At 56.4% G+C, this 15326-nt stretch overlaps 1 protein-coding gene across 1 annotated transcript in view; it reads left to right on the forward strand.

The window, feature by feature from the left end:
* Nucleotides 1-10913, forward strand: part of WNT10A (Wnt family member 10A) — a gene marked incomplete at its 5' end in the record, with an annotated part of 12647 nt that extends 1734 nt beyond the window's left edge. The window contains 2 exons of the mRNA XM_004701610.2: nt 7652-8031; nt 10317-10913. Coding sequence (XP_004701667.1) covers nt 7652-8031; nt 10317-10814 — 878 coding nt within the window. The remainder of the gene's footprint in view (nt 1-7651; nt 8032-10316) is intronic.
* Nucleotides 10914-15326: the final 4413 nt, after the last annotated feature.

The raw sequence follows: 15326 nt of genomic DNA on the forward strand, positions 1-15326 counted from the left end.
AGTCCCGTCTTTCCTTCTGTCCCTCAGTCCCCTCTGGATGAGTGGACCCAGGCGTCCTGGTGGATCACTTTCGCCCGCCCCAGAGGCCTTGTAGAGGATGGGGTTGAGTTGGGCTTGGGGGAGAGCTCAGAGCCGCCGCGGGACCGCGTGGGGTTGGCGCAGCTCCAGGTACTCCCGGGTTCACCTGCAGTTTAATGAGCTAGGGGGACTGGTGGAGGAGAGGTTAGGAATGGAGGGGGGAGACTTGCCGGGGCTGGCCAAGCGGGGTGGCGCCCAGCGTGGGGAGGGGGCAGGACAATGGCTCCTGGGTCTTGGAACACCGCCCTCGCTGTGTGGCTTCTGCTCCCCCGTTGCGACATTGCATTTCTACCTCACACTGGGCTTCTGGAAAGGGACCATTGCTGCCCTTCTCAGTCTCGCCCCCCCCCTGTGCCCCGCCCTCCTCCTTTCCTCTATATCCCAGTACACCCTCTTCCCGGGCCATTTCCGGGTCCATCAGGGCCCATCACCTCTCTGCTTTTGAATCCTGCTAGTTTCTAATCTGAGTCCTTTCTGAACAGTGTGGGATCAGGTGGCCTCAATTCCCCTTCCCTCCCCCATCAATGCTGGTCCTTCCTTTGACCCACGCAGCCACTTGGCTTGCAGTCAAACACGGATTTTCTCCTCTTTAAAATTCAGATGCTGCCGGGAAGAGGTGGCTCCCTCAGGAGCGAATCTGAATGCTATTGATTCCTGAATGCTATTGTTGTTCCTTGGTCCCACCTCCTGGCCACCCACGGCGAGCAGGGTAGAACTGCTCCGTAGGGTCCAAGACTGTGTTCCGGAGCAAATTCCCAGGTCTGGCTTCCGAGGCGCAATGGTGTGTGCCAGTAGTTGAGTACTTCAAAGTGTACATCTCCCCAGCCCTTGGCTCAACACTACTCTTGTTGTTAGGTGCCTGTAAGTCAGTTCTGACTCACAGCGACGGATGTACACGCAGCAGAATGAAACACTGCCCAATCCTCCCCAGCTTCATAATCGTCCCTATATTGGAGCCCATTATTGCAGTTACACGTCAGTTTTGTAAGGGTCTTTCTTTCACTGACCCTCTACTTTACCAAGCATGGTGCCCTTCTCCAGGCCCTGGCCCTTCCTCGTGTCCAAAGTACATGAGACTAAGTTGTACCTCGCTTCGAAGGAACGTTCTTGCTGCACCAGACATATCTGCACCTTCTCCTGGAAACCCATGCTATAGTCAATAGTCTTTGACAACACAGTGATTCAAATGTATCCATGTATCCATCTTTGATCTTCTTGGTTCATGGTCCAGCTTGCTTGGGCCTATGAGACCATTGAAAATACCATGACGTGGGGCAGGCTCACCTGAGTCCTGCAAGTGACTTCTTTGTTTTGGAACATTGAAAAACTGAACATTTCCAAATTGGCAGCAGATCTGCCCAACCCAATGCATCACTGGGTTTCTTGACTGCTGCTTCTGCAGGCATTGATTATGGATACAAGTAACATGAAATCCTTGACCATGCCCCGTATTTGTTTACCCTGAGGTTGTCTATTGGCCCAGCTGGAGGCTTTTTTTGGTTTACTTTATGCGAAGGTATAAGCCATACTGAAGTCATAGCCTTTCTCATCAGCAGTTAGTGCTTCAAGCCCTCTTCTTACTATTACTGTCATCTAATTGTCCTGACCCTTCCCTGAGATGGGTTGGTCTGGAGAGATAGGTTCTGATGTAGGAGGGAGAAAGAAAGTGCACTTGACCCCTTGGCGGGGCAAACCTGGCAAGGTAGGGCACATAAGACCAGGAGAGGGAAAGAAAAGGAAAAAAAAAAAACCAGGAGAGGAGATCTGGGAGTGGTGGAGCCTGACACAGATCACTAGAGGCCTAGAGAGAATGGAAAGCAAGACAAGAGAAGCTGTGGGGGCCCCACACCCACTCTGACTGCTGTGACAGAGGACTGAGATGACAAGGCACTGGTAGTCCCCCCCACCCCCACCCCCAACAGATTTTTGAACTGAGGACCCAGATATTTGGTGCTGCAGTGGAGGATGGTGCTGGGCAGAATATCTTCTGGGGGTGGGGTGGGGTGGGGGTTCTTCTTTGGAGGAATAGAGAGCCCCAGCATGTCTCACTCAGGGTAGGCAGGGGACTGGAGAGCAGGAAGGGCTTCATGGGAGCTGGGTTGAGGGTTTCTTCCTGTGAACTCCGGCACAGTATAGGCATTTCCCTTCCTAAAGCCCCTTCAGGGATGGGTGGATGTGGTGGTACTCAGATGGGGAAACTGAGGCATGGGTAATCATATCCCAGGACCACCTAAGGTCCGATTCTTCTAATAAACCCAAACCCAAACTCACAGCTATCCAACTTATAGCGAACTTATAGGATACTGTAGAACTGCCCCCTTGAATTTCCAAGACTATAACTGTTTATGGGAGTAGAAAGCCCCATCTTTCTCCCGAATATCAGCTGGTGGTTTTAAACTGCTGACCTTTCGGATCGCAGCCTAACACATAATCACTATGCCACCAGGGCTCCATAGCACCCGATAAATGATAAATTGGCCCCAATGCACTAAGTGCCTTTGTGTCGGGGACACTGTTCTATAGCAGTATATCTGAGCACTGGGGTCCTCCAACTGCCCGAGTGCCCTGGGTTCTGTTGTGATCTGATACCCATTTTACAACTAAGAGACACTAGGTCACTCACTTTCCTCAAGTTTTACAGCTTGTGAATGGTAGCGTCAGGAGAGGTAGAGCCTGCATTTGAATGCTGACTTAGGCTGGAACTCAGCCAGTCTTACCACCTTCCAAGTCACAAGATCATCTCAGATTCCACCAAGTGCCCAGAGAGGAGCTAGGGCAGCATGGGAGAGCTCCAAGAAATCCAACTGACATGTACTTGCACACACTCCCACGTGTGCATGCGCGCGCGCGCGCGCGCACACACACACACACACACACACACACACACCCCAACACACACCCCCCTATGCATACTTGTGCAAACATGGAACACATTCAGTGTCATGCCTAAGCATTCCCACATGCACACAACATGCTCTAACTGGACACAGGAGCACACACAGAGGGGTGGAGACCAGACCACCCCTTCCCTCCCATTCTGACTGCAAAGGTTGCAGGTTCAAGCCTCTCTGACTCCTCCAGGTCCCACTGGCTTCTCCGCCACTCACGTCTCCTGCCCTCTGAGCCTCCTCCCCAGCCCCTTCCAGGCCATAGGCTGTAGCCCACAGCAAGAGCAGCAGCAGCTGACTCCACTTAGATGCTGGCAGTCCCTGTCCCAGATCAAAGGCAGGGCGGCTAATTGTGCGTCTTAAGGAACTCTTCCCCCCACCAGCTCTTGCTCAGAGCAGCCCAGCTGGCCTTGGCTCCACCCCTTTCCCCCTCCAGCTGGCCAGATGGCACTGTGTCTGCATCTGCCCCAGACAGGGGGGCCAGGGACGAAAGTGGGGCCCCCGAACGGGAGCTGGGGGCAGATCCAGTAGACTGGGCTTTGAGCTGGCTTGGAACAGAGGATGACCAACACAGGCCCTGTCTGGTCATTGGACACAGGGTTGTGACAGCTGTCAGAGGCTGTCAGTGGTGCCTAGGATCTGAGTGTTCTCTGCAGGCTGCAGGTTTGCAGATTCTATTTCTCCAGATCCATCTAGGTCTGGAACATGGGCCTGGCCCTGCACACCTCTTAGACCAGGCCGCTGGCTCTTTCTTGCCACTGTCTGTGCACAGGTTCTTAGGGCTAAAGATTGGGTTTCCTGGAGTGTTGGTTTTTTTTTTTCCCCCCCGCTCAGCAGTAGGAAGTTGCTGGGCCAGCCTGGGAACTGGGAGAGAGAGGACGGGGTCCAGCCTATGACCCTTGTGACCTTTAGCTGTCTCCCTTTGTACAATGTGCGTGTGTGTGCATTCATGTGCACATGCATGTTAAGGGGATTTCTGGTCTGCATGTTAATGCTTATCCTCAGAGCCCTGACCATGGCCCCAGAGTAAGGGCAGTGCTTAGAGTTCTACAGATAAAGGACAAGGGATATACACAAGGTGTACCCCTGCCCAGGGACTGGGGTCTGCCCCTCCTTCCTCTTGGACCCCACCATCTTCCCAGAGCAGTTTCTCTACCTCTGCAGCTCCCAGCAGCCCCTTTGAAGATTCAGCTCCACCCCCAGCTCCCCATGTGCCCAAGCTGGAATGGCTACCAAGAAGCCAGAAGGGGACTAGAGAGAGTGAATTGGCTTCACGGGTTTCCAGTGCCCCAAGCAACTTCTTCTAGAGTGGGCCATGAGCTGCTGCTCAGGGTGAAACAAGAAACAGGGGTAGGGAACTATAGCAAGAGTGAGCGAGGCCAGACAACAACAAGAACTTCTCAGTAATAGCTCATGTTTGTATGGTATTTATTATGCATCAGGTACCACCCTAACCACATTAAGGTCACTAACTGGTTGCAGTTTTGGAACAATACAATGAGGTAGATAGTTATAAACTTATTTGTTCAGATGAGGAAACTGAGGCACAGATAAGTTAAGTCACTTGGTCAAGGTCACCTATTTGAACCCAGGCAATCTGACTCTGGAGACTGTACTGTTAACTACTGAGAATCTTGTCTCTTTTTTGGAGGGTGAGGGGAGTGAGGAGGTTGGGGGAGGATGGGAGAAGAGAACAAGGGCCCTGGGGTGTAGTGGGTGAGGACCAGTGAGGTAGATGGGACCAGAGTCTTTGTCCCATCCTGGTTGACTCTCTGGGGTTTGTGGGGGTCCCTGAGAGCATGTCCTCCCAGTCTTCAAGGATCAAGTGATTCTACTTCCTCTAACTCTAGGGCCTCTCCCAAGGCCACCAACCTCCTGCTTGGCCCTGGACTTGCCCCCAGGAGCCTATGGCCTAGATGGATTCTCCTCTTCGTGTCCTTGCACCTGGATCTCCCACTGTCAGCATCCTCTCAGGGGCTAGAGACTATTCAGGGATGGAGGCAGGCCTGCTCATGGTTGGGCTTTTCTTAAGTCTAGAATAAGGTGCAGCGGGGCTGGAAGCTACTAGTAGGCCTCCACCTGCCATGGACCAGGCCCACCAGAACCCTTGTAGCCGATGACTCAGGCTGGCAGCACCAAGAAGCCTCGAAGAAGGAGGCTTGTGTGGACAAGTCAGCTACCAAGAAGGGTTGGTCAGGGTTAATCTTTGTGCCTCTGAGCCCCTCAGGCCCAGCCCTCTCAATTTTCACTGCTTCTGTGTGTAGAGCACTGAGGTCACATGCAACAACATTCCTCAAACGACCTCTTCATGGGGCCTAGACCAACTGAAGTATGGGGTCTCCCTGGCACCCTTCTCTGAACTAACTTCCAGAGATGTCCTGTGGATGGGGAACTTGGCTTTGTCATCAGGACAGCCTCTGTGGTGGCCTAAGGTGGCTGCACACTTTAGCAGCCAGCTGGACTTGGGACAGGAAGCTTTTCTGAAAAAACCATCTTCCCTTACTACCCTCTTGTGTGTGCACATTTCCTGAGGCCTGGTACTGGTGGCACAGTGGGTTAAGCACCAGACAGCTTGCTACCAGGTTGACCTTTCAACCCCCCTAACTATGCTGCAGAGAAAGGTGAGGTTGTCTGCTTCCAGGACAACTTCACAGTGGTTCTCTCGGCTGCTCTACTCTGCCCTGTAGGGGCTTCTTCGAGTTGGAATGGACACTCGGACCGTACTGTGGTCGATTCTCTGGGTTACATTCGGAGTTTTGTTTTGTCTGCAGGCTGCTGCTTCTTTTTCACCGTGACGAAACCACAGACTTGATTTGATTTTACTAAGTTTCTCATTAACGCTCTGCATCTAGACAAGGATACTGTTTTGCACTTACATATTATTTTTAATTTTGAAAAAAAAATTCAGATCACACACACTGCGCATGCAATTGACCATTGTCGCCATTTTAAAGGTTACAGACCACTGGCACTGCATATGCTCACAATATTGTGCACTTTTTACCACTGTCTCATTCCAGATCTTTCTCATCACCCCCCAAAAAACCCCCGACCCACTGAGCACCCACTCTCCATTCCTCCCTCTCGCGGTCCCTGACAACCACAGATCTGCTGTTCCTATGGGTTCACCTCTTCTAAACATTTCATAAAAGCAAAGTCATATAGCTATATGTTCTTTTGTGTCTGACTTCTTAGCATAATGGTTTGGGGGTCCATCCATGTGGTAGCATTCTTTTCTATAATCCATTGCAGGGATGGATACATGATATTTTATTTATCCATTTATTGAGTGTATTCTTTTGTATTTCGGTTAGTCTTACTTTTCAAACATGTTCATTGCACATTTTAGACTAAAGACGTTTGTGTGGGTTCTCATTCCATTCTCCTGATCTACCTGTTTGGATTTTGTATAATCCACTTGCTATTCTTCGATGGTTATTCTTGAAATTTTGCCAGGCATATTTAGTGTAACAAAGTGTGTGTGTGTGTGTGGCTTCAGAAAGTTCATGGAAAATTGGAAGAGAAAGATAATGGAATTTTTCCATGAACTTTTGAGGCCCTCTTGCATAAGTTTGAGCAATATCTCATTTGATCTCTAGAACGTGAAAATAACCACAGAACTTTTAAACTACAAATAGCAACTCTCCTGACTTATAGCTGTCTTTCTTTAAACTCCACAAAATTAGAAATTACGATTTATTTTATACAGGCAGTGTTTGTTTTATTTGATATATGTATGTATTCACCATTTCCCTCTTTTTTGTGTACCATTTCTTTTAAAATCTCAGACTTTCTTTTGGGATCATTTTCCCACCCTGCCTTCCATCCTTTATAAGGTCCATAGTGGGCAATCTTTGGGCCTAATTACAAGGTTAGCAGTTCAAAGCCAGCAGCTGCTCCTTGGGAGAAAGTTGAGCTTTTCCACTCCCGTGAAGAGCTACAGTCTCAGAAACCCACGAGGGCAGTTCTAGTCGGAACTGTAGGGTCGCTATGAGTCGGTATTGACTGGATGGCTTTGTGCCCTTTGAGTTTATAAGCTCCTTCAATGCGAGTGTCTTGGTGGTTGTCTTGGCCTGGGTTCCCAAGGCAGAGGAGCTGGAAGACAAAGCTTAGTGCGCCTGCTAAGGTTAGGAGTTTTGCCGCAGGAGAGTTAGGAGGGGGGCCAGGAGAGAGGGAGGAAGGGATCTCCAGGACCTCCTTTGCAATTGCAAATAGCATCAAGAGAGGGACTAGATTCCCTGTTGACCTTAACAAGAATGTGTTTACTGGATAGTTTCTGCCCTAGAAGTGCAGTGTGCACCCAGGCATTCTTGTGCTGAGAAAGGGGAGCGGTGAACAATCTGATTCTCCACCAGGTGATGGGTAGAAGCGAGTGGAACTGCCCCCCAAGGTTCCTGAAGAGGCCCTCTTTACGGCCACAGAGGACCCCATCTTCCTGGGGCTTCACCACTAGCTCCCAGGGCTCCTTAAGGAAAACTGAAGGGGACCCTAAGGGGAGCCTCAGACATCATGTGTGCAGAACACCTGGCGTCTAGTGTGATCGCTGCTGTCCCTAGGCTGGTGCCCTCATACACCCCAACCCTCCATGGCGCTGCGGGAGAAGGTCGAGCAGGGACGTGGGACGTCGAGGTCGCCCCACCCCCACCCACCCCTAGCACCCACGTTTCTTGGGCTTTCACCCGCAGGTTTCCGAGAGAGCGCCTTCGCCTACGCCATCGCGGCAGCAGGTGTGGTCCACGCCGTGTCCAATGCGTGCGCCCTGGGTAAGCTGCGGGCCTGCGGTTGCGACGCAGCGCGACGCGGGGACGAAGAGGCCTTCCGCAGGAAGCTGCACCGCCTGCAGCTGGATGCACTTCAGCGCGGGAAAGGCCTGAGCCACGGGGTCCCGGAGCACCCGGCCCTGCCGCCGGCCAGTCCCGGCCTGCAGGACTCCTGGGAATGGGGCGGCTGCAGCCCCGACGTGGGCTTTGGGGAGCGCTTCTCCAAGGACTTCCTGGACTCCCGGGAGCCTCACCGAGACATCCACGCCCGCATGAGGCTCCACAACAACCGAGTCGGGAGGCAGGTGAGCTCTGCCCCCTGGGCTCCCCCTAGATCCCTAGGCCTAGGACCCGCCTCTCCCCCAGGATGCCTCTGCTCCCCCGCAGCTTCACTCTGTCCTCACTGTTCTGTTGGCTCCCCAGCAATCCCTGTCAACGTGCAGTGAATACCTCCCTCGTGCTCGGGGGAGACAGAAAGGAAATCACCTTGTTAGCCCCCCTCCCCTTCATCCTTCCATTATACCATGGCTGAGCAAAGAGCTCCTGCCTGGCCCTGCTCCTGTGATAAATGGAAAGGGGGCTGGCCTGGCAGTCTGGCACCCAGGGGCCTAAGGCCTTCTGACACTCAGAGCCCGCCTTAGTCTTCTACAAAGTAAGTGAGAAGGTATAGCTCGATTGATCAATCGATCGCCATGAGGCCTGTTCATCCATCCTGCTGCCACCTACTTCTGCTCCCAGCCTTTCTGTAGAGTCTCAGGAGGAGGACTTCCTACTGTGTGTGGGATCCCCAGTGATACTGAGCTCTGAATGCCTTTCTCTGTGGCCTCTGCCAGCACCTGGGAACATACACTACTCATGCTGTATGTTATACATACACTGTATAACGGCCTGCATTTATTGACTGTTTACGCCAACCGTTGTCCTGAGCACTTTGCTACCTATCAGCCCGCTTAATCCTTACCTTCAACCCATAAGGCACAGAGAGATCAGGACACTTGCCCAAGGTAACACAGCTACTAAGAAAGTGGTAGGAGAAGGGTTTATCCCAGGCTTTAAGCCTGTGCTTCTTTGCTTCTCAGAGCAGAATCTGCACCAGGTACACACAGACCAAAGCAAGCAGCATCCACCCTGGTGCCCTGCTGCCCCTCCTGGGAGTCAGCCCCTCCTCTCATCCTCTCAGCCTTGCCCAGCCCTCTCAGGCCTCCCACCACTCTGTGGAGGCTCTACCTCCCCCACCCACTCTGGCTCCTTCTTCTCCACTCCATCCCCCCTTCCCTTGCCACCCCTCCACCCCAACCCAGGTGTCCCACTTTCTGCCTCTGCCGGGCTCTGAGCTGCTCCTTCAACTGTTCCACCCTACTTAGAGACCAGGGAAATTGAAGCACACCCACTCCAGGTCACTGTTAGCTCCCATCCAGCCCTGCCCAGTTCATGCAGCTTCTCCTCCTCCCAAGCTTCAAGACAATCCCAGCCTATACCATCAGTGGTGCCACCACCACCTCCTCCTCCTCCTCGTTAAACTGGTTAATTAATGGCTGCTGCCTGTGGGAAGCAGATGTTCTGAGCTGTTGGCCAGGGGAGGTAGGGGCTGCTTCCCACGTGCTGCTGACACCACACTGCGGGCTGCACAGCTGAGCTTGCAGGAGTCCACAGGCTTGGAGGGCGAGGTCCCTCCCCGCAGAGCCCTGATGCCCAAATTTGAGGGGCCCAGATCATTATGCTCCCTTTCGGAAGGTCTGCTTTTGGAGACCTTCTTTTGGAGAAGTGGTGGTGGTGGAGGTCAACTTCCTACAGGGGCTCTCTGGTGAGGATAATGCCAAGGGACTCTTTGGGAAGAGACTTTGGGCAGTCGTTCAGGGGACAGATTGTGATCCCATCATTGCCTCCCCTGGGAGTTGGACCCTCTCTCTGCCCATCGGGTGGAGGCCCCATTCTCTGGGTACCACTCTCTTGGATCCAACACAGTCCTCACTTTTTCCTAGGAGGGATGTTGGCATTCAGCAGAGATCAGAATAAGTCCCTGAGAGCACAATGGTAGGCTCTGGGCATGCCCTCCTTAGACTTCCTACAAAGGGCGGCAGAACCCCAAGATGGGGGCTGACTCAAGTTGCCAGGGCCTCCCCTCACAGCCTGGAGCTAGGCCAGAGGCTTTGGGGATGGGATGTATTGGGGCAGGCACCCCTCCTCCTGCCCACCCTCTCCCCCCAGGGATCCAAGAAGCGGGACTTTCCCTGAGGATCTGGGATCCCCCCTCAGGAAGTAAGAGAGGACTTGGGTGGCAGGGGAGAGTCTCCAGCCCCAGGGGGGCCCTGCAGCTGCTGGGAAAGGGGGGGGGTAGCAGGAAAGGAGTGGGGGTAGGAAGGAGGGAATTCCCCCAGCCAGGCCTGGTGGGAGGTGGGTGGGAGCCCTATGAGAAGGCCTGTGGATACCTGGTTCAGGATTGTGCGTGGAAGCCTGCTTCCGTGGTCCCTCTCTCTTGCTTTGGGAGTTGCTGTCGCAGACCTAGAGGGTTCCTGCAGGCCAGCTCTGCGTAGGGATGAGGCAGTGGGGCACGCGGCCACTGCCCAGCCTCACCATGGCCCCGTTGCAGGCGGTGATGGAGAACATGAGGCGGAAGTGCAAGTGCCACGGCACCTCCGGCAGCTGCCAGCTCAAGACTTGCTGGCAGGTGACGCCCGAGTTCCGTGCCGTGGGGTCGCTGCTGCGCAGCCGCTTTCACCGCGCCACGCTCATTCGTCCGCACAACCGCAACGGTGGCCAGCTTGAGCCCGGCCCCGCGGGGGTCCCCTCACCCGCTCCGGGCGCCCCGGGCCCACGCCGCCGTCCCAACTCCGCTGACCTGGTCTACTTCGAGAAGTCCCCCGACTTCTGCGAGCGCGACCCGCGCCTGGACTCGGCGGGCACCGTGGGCCGCCTGTGCAACAAGAGCAGCTCGGGCCCCGACGGCTGCGGCAGCATGTGCTGCGGCCGCGGCCACAACATCCTTCGCCAGACGCGCAGCGAGCGCTGCCACTGCCGCTTCCACTGGTGCTGCTTCGTGGTCTGCGAGGAGTGCCGCATCACCGAGTGGGTCAGCGTCTGCAAGTGAGAGCCCGCTCCCCGCCTCCAGGGACCCCCCCACTTCTGAAGCTCACCGAGTCCGTTAGCACGGAGCAGTCCAGGCCCGCGTGGAGCCCGGGCTCCAGCCTGTGAGCTCACACACACGCTGGTCTGGATCCATTGAGCTGGGGGTGACCGCACCCCCCAGGGCCTGAGTCCCGGCAGCTGCCCCAGGCGCTGTCTCTTTCTACCCACCACCCCTACACCTGCCTCAGCCAGAGAGTGGGAAAAGAGAAGATTGGACTGAGCAGATAAGAGATGGGGGAAAGGCCCTAGACCCCCTCCCCCAACTGCCTCCGCCCCTCATCATTCAGTTAACAAATATTTATTTTGCACTCTTTGGTTTTGTGGTCTGGCGCTCTGGGGGCGTGGGTTGCGTGGGGGTGTGTGGAGGAGGGGGAGTAAGGGACTCTGGGGATACAGATGTGACACACACACACACACACACACACACACACACACACACACACGGCACCTGCCCTCTTGGAACCTCCGGTCTGGCTAGGTGAGAGAAATAAACAAGAGAACCATACAAAGAAGATAAGACTATGCTGTGTCCCTCTAGAAAATAAAGCACGTGCTGGGTGAAGCTGGCCTTTGGGGCTCTGTAGACAAGGCCATTGGCCAGGGAAGGCCTCTTGAGTGATACTGGAGCCCGAAGCCTGCCCAAGGAGGAGGACCAGACAGCTACTGGATGAGGAATTTCCAAGTAAAAGCTAGGCCATTGCTTCTGAGGGGAGCATTTTCTACCAGTTGGACAAATGGCAAAGAGTTCAATGTTATGGATGAAGGGGTCAGATGAGGAGAGGGGGCCCAGGGAGTGAGTGAGGGCTGCATCACCGCGTCTCTTCCAGGAGTTGGGGGCCTTCAGAGGCTCTTTAATCCAAGATTGTCACATTGTGACTTCCACAAGGAGAAGCCTTCTCTGGCAGCCCTTTGGGGAACTGGATGAAGGGGGCCAAGCTGACAACAGGGAGACCAGTTAGGAGATCACAGCCCGAGAGGAGGCCTGGACTAGGTTGGAGGCGGTGGGGATGTCTCAAAGTGGCTGTGTTTGGAACCTCTCCGTGCCAGAGCACTAGCCGCCCACCTGAGCCTGAGCCCTCTGCCACAAGCCAGGACGCGTGGCGGTGCCCAGCATCCAGTCAGCGGAGACAGGAGGCACCGGGGAGAGGAGTAATCCTGGGCAAGACCCAGCTCAACCCAGCCCAGTGCCCCAGGGAGCAGGTGGGGCCAGGAGGTGTGGCAGGGAGGAGGGGGGCCTGGGAGAGCCTGTAGACTCACTGTCTAGGTCTGGTCTCTGGGAGTCCAGGCCTGGGAGAGGGGATGGAAGCATGCTGGGGTGGGGGTGGGAGAGCCCCCACCCCCAGTTCTGAGTGGCCCCTGGCAGGACTCTAGGCCCCTCAAGGGAGTCTGCTGCCTGCCTCCGTTTCCCACTTCTTTGATGAGGCAGGTAGAGGCGAGTCCTTTTTCTTAATTGCTGGCCGGCACCAATTCCCGCGCCCCCCACCCTGTCCTCTGAGTGTCCCATGGTTCCCTGCTCCTGGGTGGGGCTGGGTAGGCAAAGAAGGACCCTCTCAGGGTGACGTGCTCTGTGGGGGCACCAGTGTGGAGGCTGGCTCCAGGAACTTGCCCTCAGCCCCTCCCTCTAGTTGTCTGCATTCCAGGAGCTCCCAGACAGGGTCTTGCCTCAGGCAGCAGGGTCCTCAAACAGCCATTCCGCTGCCTGCGTGGAGGACAGGGCTTCTCCCCGACTCCCCACAGGTAGCCAGCCCTGTGGGCAGGCAGGCGTGCTGGTGTGGCGAGTCCCTCGGGAGGAGGGGTGAGCGGGAGCAGTCAGACACACCTGCCTCATTCCTTTCCTCTTGTTCACCCAGGAGAGAGTTGTGGGGGCTGGGTGCCCTGGAAGGAGGAGAAAGCAGCGGGAATGGAGGCCTGGAAGGCAGGCCACCCTTACCTCCCAGTAGGAGGGTGTCCCTACAGCATTGACCTGGGCTGCCCTGCCCCTGCCTCCAGGCGAGGAAGGACAAAGCTGGCAGAGGGGAGGATGAAGATGAGCTGCAGACAGGGAGGGCCTGGCTGGGCCCATGCGGTGTGAGGGGCAGTCTGGGACACAGCAGTGTGTCTGCTGTGTCCCCTCCTCCCCCAAAGTGCAGGCTACCTTTGGAGGGAAGGATGGCCAGGGACTGGACCCCAGGCTTTGAAAGAAAGGACTAATGAGTCCGATCAGATGATCTGACACACTGCCCTGATGTGTAGTGTGTGTGTGTGGGGGTGTGTGTGTGTGTGAGGGTGTGTGTGGGGGGACCCTGGCGGTGCAGGAGTTAAGCTCTCTGCTGAACCCCTCGCTGGAAGAGAGAAGTGGCTTCTGAGACTACTGCTCCTGGAAAGCCGATGGGCAGTTCTCCGGAATAGACTGGAGGGATGGCAGCTCCCTCCGGTGTTTGTTCTGACCTGTTACAGAGGGGAAGGAAGGCTCCCCTCCCCCACTCTCTTTGGAGTAGAAGCTGGCTGGTGTCCTGTTGCCAAAGCTGCACCCCCACCATTGAAAGATGGCCGGGATGGGAGATGGAGCGGTGATGAGGGCCAGGCCCATGAGGCCCAAGAGGCCCTGGGCTTGAGCCTGCTGGCCAGAGGGCGAGACAGGAAACCAAGCGTCACCTGGGATCTTGGAAGGGACCAGGGGAAGGACTCACCAAAAGCTGGGAGAGTCCCAGGGTGCTGAGGCACTGTACCAGAAACGGACCGAAGGTGGCCAGGGATGGTCCAAAAGAGGAGAGGCCCTTCTTACACCTCCTGTCACCTGAGGGACATTGGGTGCAGGAGCAGCGAGGTCAGAGGGAGGAGGGGAGCAGTCAGGAGGGTGGTCGATAGTTCTGGGGCAAGGAGAGGCAGCCAGACTGGGGGTCAGAAGGGGGCACCCTACATCTCAGTTGCTCACGGTGCAGGGTAATAATAAAAGAATAAAAGAGCCTGAAGGGCTAAGTAGGTGAGAAACAGGGTCAGGGCCATCAGTCTGCCTGCCTCTTCCCCATTCAATGTGTCCCAGCTAGCCTGGGGCAGGGGGCCTTCCACGTTGGATCGTGGCCAGGCCCTGCTAGCAGCCCCCCTTCTCCTCCCCCCTTCTCATGTGGTTGCCGGCAGCTGCCTGCGGTCGCTGCAGCCCCTGTGTTCAAGGCACAGGGACTTTCCAACATGGGAAAAAATGACTTAATGAGAGTGGGAGCCGGGGGCGGGAGGGACAGGTCCCTGTAATCACGCTCTACTGTGGGGCCTGTGCGCCTCCGGGGCCCTTCCCCGGCTTCCTGCTGCCAGCGCCCCCCTGGGCTTTGCCAGGGGAGGGTGGATGGGCTGGCAACAGGGGGATCTCCTTTTCTGGGTCCAGATCGGGGTGGGTCCTTCGATGCCTGCGCTCCCCAGGCTCCCGGAGGGCTGAAGCTCCGACGCCCAGGACCCCTCAGTGGACCTTGCCCTGGGAGCTGAAGGCAGCTGTCCTAGGAGCCGGGGTCTTCAGTTATTGGGTCTGGGGGTAGGGCAGCGAGACGAGAACCGGACCCCGCTTTGCGACTGCGCACTTCTCAACGCCCCCGGTTTCTGTGGCAACTCAAGCAGCCGAGGTGTGTCCGCAGGGCTGGGAGGCGCCCCAGTCCCCCGTTTCTGCGCCGCCTGGAGCGCCCGGCCGGGCCGTGCGGTGCGCGGGGGTGGGGGTGTGCCTTTGCCACGGCAAGGGTGCGCTAGGAGGCCACATTCTTCCCCAGGGTGGGAGCGCCCTGAGGATACGAGAAGGGGGGCGGGGGCGGCAAAAGGGGGAAGCAGAGGTGGGGAGCGGGTCAGAACGGAGGCGGAGTCTTGGGCGAGAGCAACCAGAGCTTAGAGAAGTGGGGAGCTTGGAATCTGCGCGCACCCCCCAGCCCCTCCCAGGTCTCCGGAGGTATCCGGCTCCGCTCTGCGTCCCCACTTCCCCCACTCTCGCTGGAGTTCAAGCCCTCCACCCCCAGTCTCCCGGGAAGGGACTCTAGGCTACCGACTTCAAGGTCATAGAGCTCCCCCGAGGCCTAGCCCCCAGCTAAGGGCCCATCCCTCCCCCAGCCCCCAGCAGCGCCGCAGCCCGATCTGCGGCCCGCAGCCCTGCAATTAAACCCCGTGTCTGCCCCTGCGCCGCCTGCGGGCTCGCGGTCCCCCTCCAGACCCGCCTGCACCGCCAATTACAGCAGCACGGCAGCTGAGGATCCCGGGGCAGGAGCGGACGGGTGGGGCCGGGGCGGCTCAAGGGGGTGGGGTCCTCGGAGGCGTCCGGTGACTCCGGACTCAGTAGGTGCTGTGATCTGCTGCTTGCCTGCACCAGCCAATGTGGGGAGGGGTCTGCTCCGCGACCCGTCCAGCGGTGCTTTCGTTTCTCTCTCCCAGCGCATCTCGCACCCGGGATAGGAGGGCGCAGGGAGGTTCTGTGCACGGTGCGGGGCGCTTCTGGAGTGCGGGGCCGGTTACTTAAGAAGCAACC

This window comes from Echinops telfairi, unplaced genomic scaffold (genome assembly GCF_000313985.2).
Source record: "Echinops telfairi isolate 266 unplaced genomic scaffold, ASM31398v2 ScPeMD7_3;HRSCAF=10, whole genome shotgun sequence".
Lineage (NCBI taxonomy): Eukaryota > Metazoa > Chordata > Mammalia > Afrosoricida > Tenrecidae > Echinops > Echinops telfairi.